Genomic DNA, 21,211 nt, shown 5'->3' on the forward strand with positions numbered 1-21,211 from the left:
TTGAGGCTGGAGGGCTGGCCCCAGTGCTCAAAGAAAAAGGTGGGCATCAGATAGGGTGCTCACTCCCAGCTGACCAGGAAGAGATAAAGGGCTTGCAGGATTGAGCAGCCAGGGCTGGGGGGGAGAGGAGGTTTTGTGCTTCAGCCCCGCCACTACTGCCTTGTGGATCTCTTTACAACGGGGCCTTGGTTTCTCTGCCTGCAAATGTGACTGGTTTTGTGCAGCCGGGAACTGTCCTATCATAGTAATCTGTAGCTAAACAGCCAAGTACTGTGCTATCTGGAACATGGGGACACGTTTCACAGATGAAAGGACACACTTGCTTCTTCTAAAGCCAGCAGGTGGCACACAGAGATCCAGGGTGCTGCAGACAAAGCCATCCTTGGGCTAGTGTGGGAAGCAACAGGCAGACTGCCCACCCTTTCCTCCCCCACCTGCCAGCAGGGACACTGCGATCCCCTGCACCCCTGCCAATTCTATGCACAACACGCCACAGTATGGACAACCTGAGCCTCCAGCCAGAGCCAGTCCAGCTGAGGGGCAATGTGGGCACCAGGGCTGCTGTCCCTGGTCTCCCCTCTCCCTCCGAACCCAGGTGTGGATGTGCATGCAGCCTGGGCGCGATGCTCACTTAGCTCTTTAATCTGGCGGAGTCCTCTCAGCTCCTCCCCATCCCCCCATCCCCCCATCCTCATCCTGTCTCTGGGAAGGCCATGTCTAGTGAGGAGTGCCTGAACTTTGCTTAAAGGCCACCAGAGATGCCCCTGGCCCAGAGGGCTGGGCTGTGTGGCCAGCAGAGGCAGAGCTGGGTGGGCAATCAGCACAGGTAAACCTGGCCTTACTTTTTTCTACTTAAAACCCTCAGGGCCTGCCCACCGTCCTCAGGATGAAGGCAGCCTTGCTTCCCTGGTATGCCTGTCTCTCTCCTGCCTCGGCTTCTGTACTCACTCTGGACTCCAGCCTCATGGATCATCTGTCTATTCCTTGTTCCATGTCCCAACTCCTCTCCCAGCCTCGAGCATCCTGTCCCTTGCACCAGCTCTGCCCTCACCTCCTCACCTTGCTCTCTCCTGCTAGTCCCTTGGGTTTCAGCTGAGGTGCTACCTCCTCCAGGAAGCCTTCCTTGACCATTCTGCCCCAGCCTGGGTCAGGTGCTGCTTCTGTGGCTCGTGTGCTGCCTTGTCCCCATCCTCATCATATCATGCACCTGTCCTGCATGCCTCCCCACTGGTCCTTCTGTCCCCCTGGATGTGGGCTCCTCAAAGACAGAGCCTGGGTCATGCTCAGCCCCCAGCCTTGGTCAGAAATCATAGTATGTGGCTGCTGGATGCATGAGTGGGGAGGACGATAGGAAGAGAGTTGACAGAGGGAAGGCCAGTGGAGCCCAAAGGATCCCTGCCCACCAACAGATCTGCAAGAAGCCAATAGTATCCTCAACCAGAGAGCTACTGGCTGCCTGGTTTCTAGGAGCCATACTGGGGCTTCCAGTCTGCAGAGCCCACCCCCACACTGTGTCCAAGGAAATCTTCTGGAGGGAGAGGGAGTGGAGGCCCTCTTAGCCCTGCGACCCCCGACCTCAGAGGTGGGGTCCTTACTTCTACCTCCCCAGGCCCCCCTGGAGGCAGAGGACTCTGCACGCCACCAGGCACATGGCACATTGGCAAGTGCAGGGAGGGACAGACAGACACAGACGCAGACACGGCAACACGGGGGACCCCGATTTTCAGGAACTCACAACCACCTGTCAGGCCAGGGGCAGATGGCTGCTCACGAAAAGCCTCGTGGCCCCCACCCTGCCAGAACTTTCCCCATCCATCCTCCCTGCCCTGCCTTATCCCCGCCAGCCCAGAGCTGGGGTCCCCCTACGACAGGGGGTTCCCTACCTCGGAAAGTCACTTTGGCGATCCTGTCGCCCCTGCCCCGCAGCTCCGAGACCGTCTTGAGGTGGACAAGCAGAGCCATGCCGGTGTGGGGAGCCCGGACCCGGCCGGGCCGGAGCGGCCGGGAAGGGGGGAGCGCGGCGGGGCTGGGCTCCCGTTCTCACGCCTCCCCTCTCCGCGCCGCCGCCTCCTCCGGCGCCCCCTCCAAGCCGCCCGCAGACCCGGGCACCCGGAGCCCGCGAGCCCTCCTTGCAGCGGTTCCAGAGCCTCACGGCCGGCCCGCGGCCGTCCCAGGCGTCAGCCCAGCGTGTATCTGGGGTGTGTGCGCGCGTGCTGAGCGCCCCGCCTGCAGCCTGGGAGTGCGGGCTCCCAGTCGGAATTCATTATTCAGCAGCCGCCCGCTCCCACATGAAGCCCTGCCCAGTCTCCCAGATGCGTTCTCCAGACCCTGGAGCAGGCGCTCCTGCCCACCTCTCTGCAGCGCTCCCTTGCGCCCGCTCGGCCAGTTCCGCCACCAGGGGTGGGCAGGGGGCACAGGCACAAGGGCCCAAGGTGTGGGCGTGGGGCCAGGACACCCACCTCCCGCTGTGGGGGACGGACCGGGAGCTTCGCCATCTGTGTGCGCAGGGAGCTGGGCTGTCGCACTGGTGTTTCGAGGTGATTCGCGCCCCCCTCCCCAGTCAAGGGTGCCACTAGGGAACGTGGATGGGCCAGGCCTGGCTGGGACCCACTGTGGAACACAGAGATTGCAACCCAGGGATCCCCCTAAGCTGAAAAATAAACATCTGCCAGACAACATGAAGGCTGTGCCTGGTGGCTGTCAGAAATGGAAGCCCTAAGAGAAAGAGGAGATGTCCTTTCCCCACCTGCTAGTGTGGACATTGAACCTCCGAAAGGTGGGATCCTGACCTCCTGCTTTGGGATCCTTGGGTCTGGGAAGATGGGGGGCTACTTGAGGGGAGCTCAAGAGCCAGGCTAAGCATGATGGGAGATGCCCAGCCTTGAAGACCTCAGAGGCTTATGTTCTACTAAGGGCAATGCTTAAGGTCTAGGACACCAACCTCACCCCATCGCCCCATCCTGGGGCCTAGGGATGGAGAAGCCTGGGCCAGTGAGCCTCACTGGAGCAGGACTGTCAGGCCTCATGTGCAATCGGCTGCTGAGGTTAGGGGGTGTGGGGAAGGGATATCTGGCAAAATTTCCCAGGACCAAGAAAGAACTGCCCTGTCTTCCAGCAACATACCCTGGGAGGAGCTTATGGAGAAAGGGACCCTGGGGATTATAGGGAAAGGGACCAAGATTCCTGAACCTAGAGCCTCTGTAGGCCCTCTGTACCCTTGCTCTTGCTGTTAGCCCTGCACAGAATGCTCTTACCCCACCAAAGCCTTCTTGCCTGGACTCAGCCCAACTGGTGTCTAATCCTGAAAGTACCTCTGCACCCACACACCTTCACCCAGCTGCCTTCACCCCCTCATCTCATTGCTTCATTCTTATGATGGGGAGACCCTGGTTTCCTGCATTTTTGCTCCCTAGAGCCTCACGTGGAATCCTGTGTATATAGTAGGATACCCAATGAAGGTTGATAAGATAAGGGGTGAGCTTGGTGACCTAGCTGGAACAGAGTTAAAGTTTTAAAAAGGGAAATATTAAAATTTCACAGCATGCTAACAAGAGGTTACTTCCTTCGAATTCTATAGTCCAGTGACCTGCAGGATGTCACAGGAGCCTCCTTCTGGATGTTTCCTTGCAACGTTGTCTCCTTTTTCTATTTCTTTTCTATTTCTATTTCCTTCTCTCCTTTCCTTCTTCAATTCCTGCTCTCCTTTCTCACTTCTATCTAACCACATTGAAGCAAAGAGAATTTTAGTATATTGTATTTACTGAATACAGATGAATGTCCAAAAAATTTTCAAACCAGTAAGTTTAATGTCTCTTTAAAAAAAAAACTAAATTAACTCGCATGTTCCATAAATGAGGTCATAGTGATCTTTATTTGTAAGGTATGGTGGCACTTGAAAAAAGGAAAAAAGATTCATCTCCTCCCTAGGCCCTCTGGTGGTTCTTTCTTATGGGGGGGGGGTGAATTTCACGAGGCCTGTGCATTTTTAGGAGAAAGCCCACGAACTTGCCCTAAACAAGACATTGAGCTTGGCTGAAGGTCAAGTTTCTATACTGATAAATTGGTAGTAATTCCACCCTGCCAACACATAGCACCCCTTAGCTGAACCAGCTTGACCCTTCTGAAACCAAAGCCAGATCTCACTTTTTAATTTCCACTCTCCCTACTATCATCCATTTCTGTAATTCTTACTCATAAAATTTATTCAACAAGCTTATACTAACTCCTCCTAGTACCAGGTGCGACGAATTCCAAGGTGAGTGTGATACAGTATTGGACCTCAAGACTAAGATATTCACTGGAAAAAAAAAAGATATTCACTGGAACACAAGGTGCCAGGTTCAGGGGCACAGTCAGCTGGGAACTCATGATGAGGGGGGAGTGGGCACTTGACGATGGCGGGGGCGAGGGGGAAGGATCTCTTCCTGGAGTATAGTACACCTGAACTGAGGGTTGTTCTTTTACAACTTTTACAAGCATTTTTCTTATTATGGCTTATATTCTGCATGGAGAATTTAGAAATACACAGATCTCTCTGCGGTTTGAAGGCGTGGTGGAGAGTCCTTCTGCCTGGCCTGCAACCACTCATTCCCCTTCAGATCCTTTTCCTCCCTAGGCCTGTTTTCCTGCTTCCTGCACCTCTTGGAAGCCTGTGGTTTCCACTGTTAACTGTCAGAGGAAGTCTTTTTGAGACTTCTGGTGGCAAAAGCATCCTGCAAGCTCATTAGTGTCTGTGGTCTTCATCAGCTGCCATTCACAGAGTCAAACTGTGAAGATAACACCTCTCCTCCGACAGGATTTGAGCGAAACTGTGAAGGCTGAGGATAAACTGCAGGGGGCTCTCACTGATACTAGCACTGTTGGAAGGGAGCTGGGAGGCAGGTTTGGCTCCAAGTGGCAAAGAACACGTTGCCCTTGGAGGCTGCCACCACTCTCTCACACCCCAGTTAAAGACCAGGGCTGAGATGAGGGTCACTGGAGAAATGGGATGTGGGGGCACCAGTTACAGGAGGGAGGCATCATTACAAGAAAACCTCCCCCGGGAGGTTGCTCTCCACTATCCCCAGTTGGGGTGCAAACCAGCTAACCTTGTGGACTGGACTTCAGAACTGGGGACAGGTGTAAATCACACACCCAGACCTTTCCAGGGTTTGTTTTTGGCCCCTTACTTATAAACCACTCTTGTAGAGTAGTTTGCCGGGCAGGACGAGGTGAGAAGAAAGCTCCCAGGGGGAGGTGAGAGAGCAATGAAGACAATCCCCTTGGGGGACTGGGGTGCCCGAGCGCTGGCTCCTGGGGTCCCTGCGGCCTCCTGGAGCAGGGCGGCGATGGGGCTGCTGCTTTCTGCTCCGCCTCCGAAGCCAGGGCGCGCCAGGCGGGGTGGGCGAGGCCTGCAGCGGACCGGGGCTGGGGGGATGGCGCGGGGGGGGGCACACTCCGCGGGCCTCTCCAGCGAGTTTCCACCTCCATCCCGCATCCCGGCGACACCGCATCCCGGGCGGGCGGCGAAGCAGAGAGGAGCCCATCATCCCTGGACGTGAACGCAGCCGCTGGGGCCACAGGAGAGCAGGCGCCAGGAGGGAGCCCAGCCCCCCCTCCCACGAACGCGGCGGCCGCGCGGCCCCTGTGGTTGCCAGGCGCGCGGTTGCCAGGTGCCCCGGGCTGTTGACCGTCGGGCAGGGAGCCCTGGGGCGGCGCGAGGCACTGCACCCACCATGGCCTCCCGCAGCGCGGGCACGCTGCTGACCGAGTTCAATGCCGCCTACGTGCCTCCCGGCCTCATGCCCGGGTAAGGCCGCCCCACCCCGGGCCCCCGCCTGCTCCCGCCGGTCGGGGTCCCCCCACCCCCTAGACCCCTCCTCCCGCTGGAAACTCCGCCTTGCGCGCCCCCTGTGCACCTGGCCGGCCGTCTTCCCGGGCTGGCGTGCGCTCCGAGCAGCCCTGGCTGGGCCGGCCTGGGGCTCTCCAGGTACCCCCCCCCCCAGGAAGTCAGGCCCCTGCGAGCGCGGAGCACACCCAGCCTGGGCTGCGGGAAAGCGGGAGGAGAGGGAGCCGCTGCGCGAGGTTGGTGTTTGGAGACCCCTGGGGGGGGGGGGAGCAAGAGCTTGGGGCGCCCGAGAAGGGAGCAGGGTTTTCGGGCCCCAACCCAGGGCTCCGCACCCAGGATTCGCTCAAGAGTCATCTTTGTCGGTTGAAGGACAAAAGGAGAGACCGCGTGGGCTCCCCGGGTGGGCTCGAAGAATCTGGCAAGGCTGGTCGGGCAGTAGTTATTTCTCAGTGGAGTGCAGGACCCCTGGACTTTGTGGTCGGTACCCCCCACCCCACCCCATCTCACTTAATCGTCACAGACTGCTGGCTTTGAAAGCCTCCGGGTCCCCAGATCTGTCTTAACCTTTTACATTTTCAGATGCAGGGTCAAACCTACCTTTCCTTTCACTGGCTGTTATCAAGCTCCAAACATCCAAGATGCAAGTCTGACTGTCTCTTCCATTCTTTGGCCCTTTCTCTCAAAGTGTCTGAGATTTCCACTCCCAACCCCTTCTTCCAGGGTGTAAGATCGTCGTCTTTCTTCGACGGGTGGCCCCGGGCATGGAGGGCACGGACTGGATTTTGAGATGCTCCTGGTGTCAAGCTGGGTGTGTAAGAAAAGGTGGCTTAGGATTTTCCTATTAAGTCTTTCCTTCATTTAGGCATTCCTTTGACAAAGACATGTTGAGTGCTTGGGATGTGCCAGGTGTTGTGATAAGACAAACAAGCAGGGGGCTGCCCTAGAGGGGTTCCTGTTATAGTGTAAACACATAAGGCTTAGTTCAAAGCCATCTTTGCAGCCCTGGATCATGGTATTTACATCATCCTGGGTGTTTATCATGGAGTTTAATTCTGTACATTATTATTTTTTTTCTTAAGCTCTCCACTATCCCCAGGTGGAACCTAACCATTCCCAAGTGTTCCCCCACTCTGCCCCATGGGCAGGGGGAGTTGTGTATTTCAAAAGCAATCCTGGGTTGCTTCTTTATCCATGCCACTAGTCTGCAGTTCCCTTGAGCACCCTGTCTTGTGATTGATCTAGAAATCGTGATAACAAGTGAATCATAAAGAAGGCTCCAAGCATGAACTGGACTAGTTTGAATAGCTGAGTCTGTATCTACAGCTTTTGCTGTGGATCTTTCTGGGAGGGTTATGCTGTCCCTAAAGATCCCCATCAGTGAAGAATGCACTGAGTTATCTTATGTTTCTAAATGCTACCTCATTTTGTTAGCTTAATGAAAGAATCCAAGATTCCCCACCACACTTGGATAATTATTATTTTTGTGTGTCTTTTCAAATATTAATCACAGGATTTTAAGCACAGCCGGTCTTTTCTGACACTCAAATCATCCCTCTTACCAGTTTTATTCATAGAGGCAGAGAATATTCACAGTGGTAAGGACCTTGGAGATCATGTAGCCCAGCCCCCTCCTGTTCCAGATGTGGCCACTGAGGTCTGCAGGGGGACTTGCCTGAGCTCCAGGCTGGTGATGGAAGAACTGGCTTTGAACCAGGTCCCTGATGCCCTGTGGTAGCATTGTGAGCCCCCAGGCATGGGCACCTACTATGTGCCAGACACTGTGGTGGGCTCTTTACAGACTTTCTCTAAAAAAACCTTTGCAACAACCCAGATGAGCAATGGTCAGCCTAGGGTCATTTACCAAGTTACCCTGCCGTATCTGTGTGACTTCAACACCCAGACTGTCCTCCATCTGTCCAAATGTTATCTGTATCATTAGTGAGATCCCTGCAGTGGTCAAGGCCTGATTCTGGGTACCAAGGGAAATAGGATGCTGGTCTTCAGATTTGTTGGCCAGGCTGTCCCACCTGGTCTCTTGCTGCTCTGAGCAACACAGCCCTCAGGCACCCTGCCTCTGCCTGACCTGTGAGCCTTCCCTGCAGTGAGTAGGGGATTCTTGGGTCCAGGTTTCTGGGATTGTAATGTTTTTCAAGGGATGAGACCGGCCTCAGTGAGGCTCTGTGCCTCCTGCTTGCAGGTCAGATCTAAATGGTATCCATCCCCTTGCTCTCTGCCTCCCACCACACTTTACCAGGCTCTCAGTCCAAACACTTAACCTGCCGCTGTGCATTCATTCATGGCCAGACTATTACTGCAGGGGGACTTGCACCCCCTCCACTTTCCTCTATCTGCCTAAAGTGGCGACTGTGCCCCCATCTGCCTCAGGGGTCTCAGGACCCTAAAATCAGTGGATTCCACTGTCAGGAAGGTGGACATTGTTGAGAAGGTAGCCACATGCAGGTGGCTGTGTCCCTTTCCCCAGAATCCCCATACAGTAGATCCTCTGGTAAATGTTGACAACCTGCTCTCTGGAGAGAAAAAACCCCCTGGCTTGTAGCATTCATCTACTATCTGTGGTATAAAAACACTCCCCCTGTGGCTGATTTCAAGCTATCAACATGGAGTCACAGGGCAGAGCTGGAAGAGATGCACAGCAGCACACACTATACAGTAACTCTACCCTACAGATGCAAGAGATGTAGCTGAAGTCCAGAACACAGACGGTAGTAAAACATAGTGACATAATTAGGTAGTGATGAGTTTTGAATGCTTATTCCCTTTGTTTTCAATATAATTTCTTTATGACTTTACAGAACATAATTCTTTTTAAAAAATATATAATTTAATATTTAATACTGGCTTGTTCAACAACAGCTCAAAAAATCCTAGAAATTTAATAATCAGCTCCCTTCAGCCAGTATGAGCCGGTACCAGCTACAGCTAGCACCCCACCGCCTCCTGCCAGCTGCTTCAGGCCTGAGACCTTACCTGCAGGCTGAGACAGGTGTGGGCCAGGCTGGGACAGAGGAGCCCTTTTCTGTGTCAGCCCGGGGCCTGGCGCTGGAGCTGCAACCCGAAGACAGGCCAGTACATCCTGGGCTACTTAGGCCACATGCCAACGGGATATAGGAGACTCCATGTGCCCAGACAGGCCACTGTTACCTCTCACATAACCCTGAAGAACAGGGAAGCCTTCCTATGAACAGGGGGTCAGGGGCCCCTAGAGACATAGGCTTTGTAACAGGGACCCTCCTTCTTTCCAGAAGAACCATCAGCCCTTAAGAATGTGCCTCTGCTTGTCAGTTTATTTCAATGAATATTTACAGGGTGTCTCCTGAGCACCAGCAGTGCCAGGGATGCAGATATGGGTAGAACACCTCCCTCTCCACGGAGTTTATGCTTCAGAAAGAAACACTAGATAGAGTAAAGGCCCAGATAATTACAACACGGCAAGAATGTGAAGTGGGACATAAGGGAGTCACAAAGGAGGGCGCCCAGCTGGCTCTGTAGGAAGAGCATGGTGACTGTCGATTTTGGGGTCGTGGGTTCGAGCCCCACATTGGGTGTAGAGATTCTGTAAGTAAGAACTTGAGAGAGAGAGAGAGAAAGAGACACAGAAAGAGACAAAGGGCATAGACAGTTCAATGGAGAGGACAGGCATGGTCTGTGGGTGGCTCCATGGAAAAGGGGGTATTGGAAATGGACCTTGAGGGATGGCTAAGATCACAAGGCAGGGAGAGGAGGAGACAGTGTCTTCGGGATGCAGGGGGTTGCTGAGGAAAGGCAGGGGTGGAGGTGCTGGCCCTATATGCTTCCAAAACAGCAAATGGCCTATTTAGCTGGAGTGGAAAAGCTGCAATGTGGCAATGGATGGGAAGATTGGAAAGACCCCCACGTCAAGCAGGGCCTTGAGCGTCTGGCCCGTTTGTTCTTAATTTCATAGACAATGGGGAGCCCTTGAAAGCTTTTGCCCAGGGGAAGGATCTGATCTCACTGTACTCAGCAGGAATTGTAGAGAAGAAAGCAAGTGTGGAACAAGGACGTGCCGAATAGTCACAAGTTAATTAGTTAATAAGGCTGCTCGTGGGATCTCTGATGGCATGGTAATTAATTTTAATGTCAGGTATGGGGCCAACCAGGGCCATCAAGAGACAGGGAGGGATTGCTTCCTGTACACACAGGGATACACAGAGGACTGTTGCCGGGGGCCCCGGCTGAGCACTGTCTCCCAGCTCGTGTGCAAGTGGCTGAGGAGCCAGGCAGCGGATGAGGGAGTCAAGGAGGAGGGGTGGCAGCACCATGGGGACTGTTTGATGCCCCGGGATGAGACCTGCCATTCTCTTCTGTTCTTTCCACGTTGACCGGCCACACAATCACCAACAACAAACCTTTGGAAAGCTTTACCACAGAACTGCACAGGCTCTCGCTCAAGGCACACACATGCAAGTGTATCCAGGGGACATAGACCTGGCTAGCCTTTGGTGCTAAATGAATGTGAATGTGTCCTCTGGTGCTAAATGAATGTGAACGTGTGCACATATGTGGGCATACCTGTGCCCCTCCCTGAGCAGCAAATTCTGAACAGGATCTGGAATCTAAGCAGAACCTTAGGAGGATTGCGGAGGAGAGGGCTTCTATTCTATTGGGATGCAAATATCTTGGCATTCAGAGAAGGTGGAAAATCGGGGAGCAGAGGAGGAGTATGGCAAAAAGCCTGGGGGTGGTGAAGAATCACAGGAACACGTCACATTTCTATAGCTCCTTTCTTCAGAGGAGCGCAAAAGGCCCCTGTGGGTGGGACGCTGTGTGTGGTGTGCGCTCTGCCGATCAGAGCCAAGCCCTTTTAAAGCAGTGCTCAGGGGGCACCTGGGTGGCTCAGTGGTTGAGCCTGTGGTTCAGGTCGTGATCCCAGGGTCCTGGGATCGAGTCCCACATCAGGCTCCCCACAAGGAGCCTGCTTCTCCCCCTGCCTATGTCTCTGCCTCTCTGTGTCTCTCATGAATAAATAAAACCTTTAAAAAATAAAAAATAAGACCAATTAAAAAAAAATAAAGCAGTGCTCAGGGACATGGTGCCCCCTGGGTTCATGGACTTCTGCTTCCTCCAGCGGCCATTTATTGAGTACTTATCCTCTGTTAGGTGCTGCGTAGGTGCTGAGGATAGAGAACACAGATTAGCAGAGGAGGTAGACCAATGTGCTCCTGAGCAGGGATGGAAGGTGTGACACATACACGCTAGGTAGAGAGTGTGTAGTTAGGGAAGGTGACAGAGAGCCCTGGCTCTGAGAGTGGGTGAGGAACCCCCTGGGGGCAGGAGGGGCCATGGCATCCCAGGTAAAGTAAATATGCGCAAAGGCTTAGAGGTGCAGACAGCATGTGAGACCCTAGAGATGTGACACTTCTGAGGAATTGGGCGCCTGGGGGAAGTGAGAAGAGAGAGGTGAGCCTTGGTGATGCATCCTTGAGAAAGATGGCTCCAGCAGCAGCATGGACAGCAGGATGGAGGGGTGAGACTTGGTCTGGGAGACTGGCTAGAAGATTCTGTACAGTCCTAATGAGTCAAGAGGAAGCGGCAGCCATGGGAGAGTAGCAGGACTTAGGGACAGGAGGGAGATGGAGAAGAGAGGTGATGGGAATCCTGGTTTCTGGCTTGTGAGGGGTGAATATAGTGTCATCCAGCAAGGCAGAGCCACCCAGGAAGAGGAGCAGGCTGGTTTCCATTCAGCTGAGTCTGGCATTCATGGGCAAGCCCTCTGTGGACAATTAGGTGTGTGGATCCATAGCTGGAAGAAGAAACACAGACACAGACCTGGGCATCCTTGGTGTATGGGCAGTGTTGGAAGTCCAACATAAATGAGCTCTCCCAGAAGGACTGGGTCTCTGAAAAGAGAAGAGGACTGTGGGGCATCTGGAAGCATCTAGAAGATAAGTGGAGGAAGAGAACCAGCTCCCAGGCCATCCCCCTTCACACTGAAGTTCTTTTCAAAGCCTGACCTCAATGGAGGGCCCTTCGTGGAGCTCCACCTTCTCCCTGGAGTGGCCCTCCCTCCCTGCATTTCATAGCACTGAGCGTCCACTTCGAGCACAGCTCCTGCACACCGCCATGTAACACAGTAAATACAGAACGAAGGGGTAGGCTGGAGGAAGAAGGGGTGAACTTTGTGGTCCTCTGGGTCCCTGACTCCCGGTGCACAGTGAGTTCCCAGTAAAGTAATTCTTAACACTACCTCACTATCTTAAAAAAAAGAAAAGAAAAGAAAAGAAAAGATACATGTACGAAGCAGAAAGAAACAAACCACCCCAAATCCAAAGACCTAGAATTAACCAGGGTTAGCCTTTGGTGAACTTCATTCCAGGTCCCATTATTCAGCTAAAAGACTCGATGGTTGGTTGGCTGGCTGGCTGGCTCGACAGACAAAGCAATTCTATAAAAATATGTTCATGCCACATTTGCTATTTTAAAATGAAAATCATGGAATTTAGTCTTACTAGGACCTAACAGAAGAGAAAGATACTGGCATAAAATGGAAGAATATCCAGACTTGAGATAAATGGTAATTCAGCTCAAGAGGCATTAATTCCCGAAAGATCCCTCTAAAGTGGGGAGAGGGAGGGAGAACAAAAACCATCCAGGGGTGAGAGTCACTGTGTTGTGTATCCTTCAATGACATGTCTTAAATGTAGTTGCCCCGGGGCTGACTCTGCTTATAAATTCTTCGTTAGTACACTCTCATCGCCCCCCTACCCCCCAAATTTTTGTTACTGAAATTATTTTTCCCTTTGACAGGTTTTATAACATTTACATTCTGTTCTGCAACCAGCCTTCACCTAGCTGCTATTTCTAGTTCCGTACTTTTAAATAGATTTGAAGCTAACCACCAGCCCTTTTCACAGAGATTCTACATTTACTGGGTATTTCTTTCTTTTGAATCATCTCCTAGTTGGCAGGATTTCGTCACCGAGCACTACTTGCAAGGAGAGCCTATAGGTTGTTTTATTTCCTGAGCTCTTTCATGCCGGGAAGGGCCCGGCAGCTGCCTTTATACCTGAATGGCCGCTTGGCCAGTTTGATGTTCTTGGGTCATGCGTTTGTCCCTAAAGAATGTTGTGGAAACTTTCTTTAGTTTTCATGCTGTCGCTTTATCATCTTTTTGTTGGGGTTTGACAGCACCTGATGATCAGCGTGTCCTTCATCCCTACATTCTGAACCATTAGAGAAATAAGATAAAAGAGCGAAAGCTGACATGAGAGAACACATCTGATCCTGAACCCCAGAAGGAGATGGCAGGGCTGGATGGGGGCAGGCTTTCCTCCTGAAGCGCAGAGAGTGTCCACTCAGAACAGCAGCGAGGAGCAGTGTGGGCTTGCTTGCTTGCAAGGAAAAGGGGTGGGGGTGGCTTCAACAAGCCTCCTTCCCCTCTTCAACCCCCTGGCCTGATGTTCTTTCACCTTTTAATGGAAGAGCAAGTGGGGGGACAGAGGCATGTCTGTGGGGAGCCCCCTCCGTGTGAAAGGACTCATCAGGAGGAAGGAAGGAATAGCTCCCTGCTGTTGGTCTCTGGCTGCTTGACTGTTGAGCCTTTATTTTTATTAGGTTTCATCCCTAGCACAAAGAGCTCTCGGGAACCTTGCTTCTACTGCTCAGGTTATGTTTCTTGCAAATGAGTTTCCGCATCAGTGCGAGTGTTGCCGAGAGAGAGCCAAGGATGTTGGATTTGGCGATTGGATGATCTTACATTACCTTAATGAAAAATCACAGGCTCACGTTTAAGCAGGGTGATCGGACTGGGGGAGGTCAAGGAAATAACGGGAGAGGGAGAAACAAAGGTAGAAGGTACAGAACATTTTGCAGAGAAATTCGGGAATAAAGAAGAGAAAGGGTGGGATGTGAGGCAGCAAGGCCCACCAGAGGATTTTGCAGCCTGGGAAGAGTGCACACAAATGTGTGTGTGTGTGTGTGTGTGTGTGTGTGTGTGTGTGTAGGCAGAGGGAAAGAAGCTAAGAGAGAAGAAGAACAGGGGCCGAGAGAAACAGGGAAATACTGATGGGAGGGTGGGAGGCTCTGGACCCAGGAGGGAGTAAACCGTGGCAGAGAGGAGGACTCTGTCCTCGAAGTGGCCAAGGTGACCTCATGGGCCTCACCAGCTGACCATCTTTTTAGGAAAGGAGACCCAGCCATCAGCCAGGAACTCGGGAGGAGTGAGCAGAAGGGCAGAGGCAGGTGGGAATGGGTTAGGATCCCCAGGGTCATGGTCTCCAGGGCAGAGAGAAGCCACGGGCAGGAGAGGTGAGGCTGGACAAATGCCTGAGTGCAGTGGAGGGCTTTCTCCCTCACTCCCTGCTCGGGCCCAGGCAACCTCGAGTGCTGCAAGATTCTAAAAAGGCACAGCTGCTGACGGGAGGTAGGGCCAGGAACCAGGGAAGGACTCTTGTTATATTTTGCCCACAGTGAAGAGCAATTGGAAGGCCTGTCTGTCATTACCATGCTTGGCTTTCTTGATTTCCACCTGAAGATGGGAAGAAGGAAGCCATGCATTGCTTTCTAATTTTTTTGGTGAGGAGGCCGAGGCCCAGAGCAGCTGCCACAGGTAATCCTGAAGCGCTGACTTCGACCGCAGTGTCCTTTTGCCTGGTGACATGGGGACACCCATGATGTCGCAGGGGTTGGCAAGGGAGCTCCCAGGGAGGGGTGCTGGGGGTCCCTGCGGCATGGTCTTTGGGCATTTGTGTGAGTCAGTCCAACCGGAAATGTCACTGATGCTATTGGCACGTGGCCACTCATTTTGTTCATTTCCCAAACATTTCCTACCTGCCAGACCTGGCACTGAAAACCGGGGATCCAGAGGTGAGACGTGATCCAGCTCTGCTCAAGAAGCTCCCAGTCAGGGATCCCTGGGTGGCTCAGTGGTTTAGCGCCTGCCTTCAGCCCAGTGCGTGATCCTGGAGTCCTGGGATCGAGTCCCACATCAGGCTCCCTGCATAGAGCCTGCTTCTCCTGCCTGTGTCTCTGCTTCTGCTTCTCTCTCTCTCTCTCTCTCTCTCTCTCTCTCTGTGTGTGTGTGTGTCTCTCATGAATAAATAAATAAAATCTTAAAAAAAAAAAAGAAGCTCCCAGCCTAGTGGTGGAGACAAAGACATAAAACAGACGAGAGCATTAGGAGTGAGGTATGGCTGGTGGTGCCACGGCAAGAGAGAGCAGGACCCACCTAGACCTGGAAGAGGTGGCAAGGAAAGGATCTGAAAGAAATGATAGGGCAGGTATTTATTTTTGAAGATTTATTTATTTATTAGAGAGAAGCACAAGTGGCAGGGGGCGGGGAGAAGGAGAGAGAATCCCAAGCAGACTCTGCTGAGCATGGAGCCCAGCTCAGAACTCCATCTCACGACCCTGAGATCATGACCTGAGCTGAAGTCAACAGTCAGATGCTTTACTGACTGTGCCACCCAGGTGCTCCATAGGACAGGCCTTAAGGATCCTTTTGGGGGGCAAGCATCACTAGCAGCAGGAGAGGCAGGTTTGACATTACTGATGGCTGGGAGCACAGGGCAAACCCCAAGAGAGGGAGAAAGAGCAGGAAACTGCAGATGGCTCTTCACAACCAGTGCAGGGCAGCTGGTGAGGCCGGAGGCAGCTGGTGAGGCCAGAGAGGGAGGCGAGGTCAGCTCCCAGACGGCCGTGAATGCCACGCTCAACGCTTGACTTTAGAAAAGTCAGTCCGGCTGAAGTATGGGAAAGGGGTGGGAAATCAGAGTACAGTTGAGAGGATGGGGGGGCTGCTGCGGCCACAGTCCAGGTAAGAGGTGGCAGGGCCCAAGCTCGGGGTGGAGATGGCAGCCCGGGGCTTGGGGACTGATGGCATGTGAAGGACGAAGCTGAGGGAGGCAGATGTCAGGTTTCTGACTTGGCCGCCTGATGAGTGCTCTCCACCAGGATGGGATGAGATGCTGGGGAGGTGGGGGGGGGGAGACCGCACCTGGGACATCCGAGGGGGAGGCCTGTGTGCCACTGCGGACAGGAGTCTGAGGGAACTCTTGGGTTGGGGATGGAGACCACAGGTCATCTGCACAGGGTGACGGTTAAGGCCTTCACATGGATTCCATCCCCCAGGGGACCGTGTGGGCTCAGGACAGACCCCCACAGGAAGAGAGCAGAGGAGGCACGTCATGGGGTGGGGGGAGGATCGAGAGGGAGGTGAAAACCCCAGCAGACAAGGAGAGAACAGTGTCGTAAAATCCAGAAGCAGCGCTTCAAGAAGGCAGATCTCAGCAATGCCCAGTGCTGCAGGAGCCCCCTGATGGCCTTGTCAAGGGCCATTTCAGGGGCACCATGGGGGCAGGGCCTGGTCCCAGGGAGTGAGAAGCACTGACTGGGAAAGCATTGGTCTCTAACATTTGCACAAAGTCTGACACTCCCTCTCTTCGAGGATGGTGCTGTCCCTTCACTTGGCTACAGCAAGTAAATCTCACCTGACTGGGGCTCCTTAGTGTACTATGTGTGCTTATGCTCTCTGTGTCTCCAGGGGTCCTGCTCGCCAGCCCCCGTCCCTCTCCTTGGCCTCCTGGCGGCAGAGGGCGATGGGGCTCCTTGCAGGCTGCCTGCGTCATCGAGCTGGAACCAGGCTGCAGCTCCTAAACCCAGGCCTTATAGCTACAACAAATCTTACAGCCCCCATCACTGCCGTGTCCCCACCAACTTCTTACAGTCTCTCTACCCTTAAGGAGAGAGCAGCAGGAGGCCTCCCCATCTTTGGGCCAAACCCAGAGTGGATGGAGAATGACTCGCCTGCAGGCTTGCTCGGGGCTCAGGATGGGGCCTGGTGCTTTGCCCCTGCAGCAGGCTCTGGTCTGGAGGGATGACCATCTTGTGTGTGTGGGGGGGTGGTGGTGGTGGTGGCATAAAGGCCGGGAGCCTCTTGCACTCATCCTTCCCCGGAGCCCCGAACTGGGCAGCGCACCTTGGGGAAGCCTCTCAAGGCCCAGAAGTGACCCACGGGGCCCACTGAGCCCATCCCTGGGACCGAGGGGCTTCTTGTGGAACTGGCCCGGAACCTTGCACCCATCTCCCCTCCCATTCTCCCCACCCCCATTACCATTGCAGGTACCAGGGCCATGTTCCCAGTGTGGCCTTCTCCGTCGGCTCCCCCTACGGCACCGCCACCCTCAAGTACTTCCAGGACCAACGCAACGCAGCCCTGGAGAGGAGCTACACTCCCTTCAGCAAAGGCGGCCACCTCCCTACCCTCTTCTCCTCAAACCCCGACCTGGTGCTGAGTAAGCGCTCCCTCACCCGGGACCGCCGGCTGCACGTCCCCAGCTACACCCGCTTCAACCTGGACAGTGACCGCTCGGCCCAGATCACTGGTTTCTACCAGGTGGGCTGCCCTGGCCTGGGCTGCTGCCTCCTCTCCAAGGCGGGGAGGCAGGGGGCTGGGCTTGAAGCCATGGGGGGACCAGAGGAGACCTCTCACCCTCAAAGAGCGACCCTGTTCACTTTTTTGAAGCCCAGACCTAGCAAGGAGCCTAGGGGTTTGGCTCAGTGCACTGGGGACGAGGCTCAGGACTCTGCTTCCTGGATGCCCTTTCCCACGGCCTCTTGGGGCTCTTGTCCCTGCTAACCCCCACTGTCAGTGGAGTCAGAGCCTTTGGGGATGCTCCCACCCTCACCTCTGCCCCATGGCCTTGTGGACTTCACTGGGGGCCAGGGCTTATTCTCTGCTGTGTTCCTAGAAACTCCAGCCTCTCCCTCACTTCTCTTGCAAACATCCCTCCAGTCTGGTTTCAAGGACATGGGTACCTCCAGATGCTCAGGGCAGACAGAGTACCTTCCCTCCCCAGGGAGAGGACCAGGTCAATGCTGTCAGGCTCCGAGGGGGCTGTGGGATTGTGTCAATGGACATGGAAAGGCCTTTGCTCCCCATCATGACTCTCATGCAGGGCACCTCCAGTCCAGGGGGGAGGGAAAGGGAGAAACAAACACACAAAGCTTACCTGTGCTACCTGCTGAGCCAGGATTCATGTACCTTACCTCTGCTGGTCACTTGTCTCATTTACTCTCCTTAGCGAAGCTGGTGGGGTTCCCCATGAGACAGACAGGGAACTGGTCACAGAACACCCAGCTGGGGACTCCAACAAGGGCATTAGGGGAGGCAGCCCCACCCCTTGCCCAGGTATAGCCGGGCAGGTACTGCAGGTGCCCCAGGTCACTCTTGCACACTAACAGCCTGTCATCTCTTCCTTGGGTCGAGCTGTAGATGGCACAGGAACATCGGAAGTACTATCTAGACAAGACGGGCCTGGTGCCTCGGGTCCCCTACTTCGTGTTGCCTGTGAAGGAGCGGGAACGGTACCCCCTCCCCACTGACCTGTGAGTGCCTGCCCTCCATTCATGCATTCTACAAACACATGTCCATGGGCACCTGCTTTCAGCCAGGCACACGCCACTCAGACTGAGAAATGAGTTCAGATTTGGCCCTAAAGAGCCTAAGGTACAGAGGGCAACAGTTACACAGCAAGGCGTCAGGGTTTTTGGCAGCCCTACACGGATGCCAGGAACCTAAATGAGCAGAATCGGAAAGGGTGTTTTCCTGGTCAGATGCATGGGGAGTTGGGGAGCAAACCCCACTATCTTTGCTGGCCAGAATCTGCAGGCTTCTCTCCCGCAATCGCAGCCTTGCAGCTACACTCGTCCAAACGTGGGCACAGCGGCTCTGAGCAGTGGGGAAGTGCTGCCCTCTGGCGGACACAGGGGGCACTGCACAGAGCAGGGGCTTGGTTCCTCCCACCACCCCCAACCCCAACCCCGACCAGACTCAGAAAATGTTCTCCTCAGGACTACAAAACACCTTTCAAAGCCCAACTGTCCATCCAGCAAAACGTGAAAGTTCCCCACTGCCGGCACCTCACTGCTTTTATCTGGGAGAGCTGCTTTTCCCAGGAATGGCCAGCTCTGCCTTGTAGGATATTCCAGGCACGTGGTTGCCTTGCTCTCCTTCCTGACACCAAGGCATGGAAATCAGAAGCCTATATGCTGCCAAGGTGTTGTGTGGGGAAGGAGGCATCAGGAGGTCAGTGGAAAGATCTGGGGTTTCCAACTACATGCTGACCCTTTCCTTGCCTCAAGAGCCCTAAGTCTCATCACCACCATTATTAATAAGGCAGCAACCCTTTCCAATGAGTGTAATGGTTTGAAAGACACAAACTTAACTGCCTCTGTAGGATAGATGGGCCCATTTTATAGATAGGGAAACAAGCTTAGTGACGGCTTCAGAAACTTGTACTGGGTAGCAAGTCTGATTGGAGGTAGAACCTAGAGAAAACCAGATCTCCTGACACCAACTCCTAGACTCTGGCTTGGCCATCTCTGCCCCTTGGGTGGCTCTGAGTCAGACCAAACCTGGAGACCATGTGGAGCCTCTCCTGGGGATATATTTCCTCTTGAGATCACTCTGGGCAGGATCTGTGGGGAGCCTGGGATGCCCCAGCTCCATTTCTTCTCCAAATTTTCTGGCAGCCTATGCTGCTCATGGCTCCACACCCAACACGGAGGACCAACCAGGTCATCGGGAGTAAGAGGGTCCATGCCTGCATTCAGCCCTTTCCCTGATCACATCTGTGGCCTGGGGAAAATCCTTGCCCTTTCCTGAGTTTCATCACCATCATCACCACCACCACTATCACCATTATATCATCACCCCTCACCATCACCATCATGACCCTCATCATCACCACCAACACTATTACCACCATCACACGACCACCATCACTGCGACTACCACCACCATTACCATTATCACCATCACCACCACTATCACCACCATCACTAACATCATCGCCATCACCATTTCTTATATTTGTTGAGTGTTTCCTCCTTGTCCAGCATTATTGAAGTGCTTTGTATGCATTACCTCATTTACTCCTTGAAGCAAAGCTAAGACAGATGTACTAACATTAGTTCATTTTAAATGTGTCTACTTCCAGCATGATTTGAGCCAGAATCTGACACCCATGTTCTCTCTCTTAACCACTGAACCGTTGTGCAGATGCAAATTATTCTCATCTCAACTGCAGGGTGACTTATCAGATGTTGAGCTAATGAGCAGCCAGAAGGTCAAGTTGGGCCAGAATATTGGGCATACAGGGCGTGGTTGGGCACTTCCTTCCCAGTTCCCTGGCACACTATATAACACTGGCTCTGTCCTTGCCCCCCAGTCCTCCTCTGAGCCCAGAGAAGAAGTGGAACCTTTTAAGAGTATCCCCTGAGAACCTGAAGACCTACCAGACATTCCCTTCGGGGAAGAGGGTGTCCCCACAGGAGCGGCAGAAGAGAGACCGATACTTTGAGTTCAGAGCATGATGCCTGAGAGCCTGGCTCTGACCAGGTTAGCTTTTCACAATAAAATCTTTAGCCATGACCAAACCCATGGTCTTCTTCTCTGAGCTCCAGGAACATTTGGCCACAGCAGAACACGCCCGAGAGTCACACAGCACCAGGTCTTAGGGGCTGTGGATGGCTCAGCTCAGGGGTTCAAGCCAGTAGAAAGCCATGTCCAGCGACCTAGTAGGCCCACCCACCCCTCCTCTGAGGTGGGGGCAGGTAGAACCAAGGACTGTAGGGCTCCCGAGCCTTGGTGGCAGGTCAGTCAGGCACAGAGATACCTCCCCTCTGTTTCCACTAGTATAATCGAGGAGGCCTCATTATCGCATGTCTGAGAATGAAGGTGAAGTGACCATGGAACAATTGCACCGGGGGTCAGATGCAAAGGAATTCCATTTTGAGCCCTGACTTGGCATCATTTAGTTTACACGATAACTTGTGGGGTAGGTAGTGTTATCCCCACTTTACGGATAAAGACACAGTCTCAGAAGTTGAGAAAGCTCAACACAGCTTAGAGGTGATCCAGTGATTTGACCTAAGCCCTCTTTTTTCCACTACATAACCTGCTTGTGGTCCATGTGGAGACAGGAAAGTAGGGATGATACAGTCCTGAGGCCCCTGTGGTGCCTGAGAGAAAAAGCTATGTCAAGCAACCATCTTCTGCATTCTTGCCAGACAGGCATGGACAGGCTGATTTGGCATCTGCCTCTGGGACTATTTCTAGAATAGAACAGGAGAAAGTGACTCAGGACTAAGCCACTCTTCAAGGAAATGAGATGTTGGTGGTTGGGATTCTGGAGTACCTGCTCTCACCAGGCTGCTGCTTCCCACTTCCTGGGAGGCTGCCTGCCTGCTGGGGCAGGGGACAGGATGGGGGTGATAGCCCCTCAAAAGACGGGATCTGGGATGGGGACCTCAGGCCAGGTATGTATCCACATGACAGGTTTTTTTCCAACATTCTAGCATCTCTTGGATTTGATCAAGGGACTCTACCAATCAATGGGAAATTTA

The 21,211-nt window shown here is 53.7% G+C and overlaps 2 protein-coding genes across 3 annotated transcripts in view; one reads left to right on the plus strand and one right to left on the minus strand.

Moving 5' to 3' along the window:
- OTOF (otoferlin) overlaps positions 1-1,982 on the minus strand; it is a 95,002-nt gene extending 93,020 nt beyond the window's left edge. For both annotated transcript variants that reach the window (XM_055327431.1, XM_055327429.1), the window contains exon 1: positions 1,884-1,982. In XM_055327431.1, coding sequence (XP_055183406.1) covers positions 1,884-1,962 — 79 coding nt within the window. In that variant the 5' untranslated portion in view covers positions 1,963-1,982. The remainder of the gene's footprint in view (positions 1-1,883) is intronic.
- A 3,732-nt stretch (positions 1,983-5,714) lies between these two features.
- On the plus strand, positions 5,715-20,179 carry FAM166C (family with sequence similarity 166 member C). Its single transcript, XM_055327090.1, has 4 exons — positions 5,715-5,788; positions 16,925-17,198; positions 18,078-18,190; positions 20,035-20,179. The coding sequence occupies exons 1-4, from the start codon at positions 5,715-5,717 to the stop codon at positions 20,177-20,179; spliced, it is 606 nt and encodes a 201-aa protein (XP_055183065.1).
- Positions 20,180-21,211: the final 1,032 nt, after the last annotated feature.

This window comes from Nyctereutes procyonoides, unplaced genomic scaffold (assembly GCF_905146905.1).
Source record: "Nyctereutes procyonoides isolate TBG_1078 unplaced genomic scaffold, NYPRO_anot_genome, whole genome shotgun sequence".
NCBI classification, from domain to species: domain Eukaryota; kingdom Metazoa; phylum Chordata; class Mammalia; order Carnivora; family Canidae; genus Nyctereutes; species Nyctereutes procyonoides.

Excerpts from the sequence above, each read along its gene's own strand:
- FAM166C (XM_055327090.1), top strand. The coding sequence starts at position 5,715 with ATGGCCTCCCGCAGCGCGGGCACGCTGCTGACCGAGTTCAATGCCGCC. Across the intron at positions 5,789-16,924 it reads CCTCCCGGCCTCATGCCCGG|GTACCAGGGCCATGTTCCCA; the intron begins GTAAGGCCGCCC and ends TTACCATTGCAG. Across the intron at positions 18,191-20,034 it reads TACCCCCTCCCCACTGACCT|TCCTCCTCTGAGCCCAGAGA; the intron begins GTGAGTGCCTGC and ends CTTGCCCCCCAG.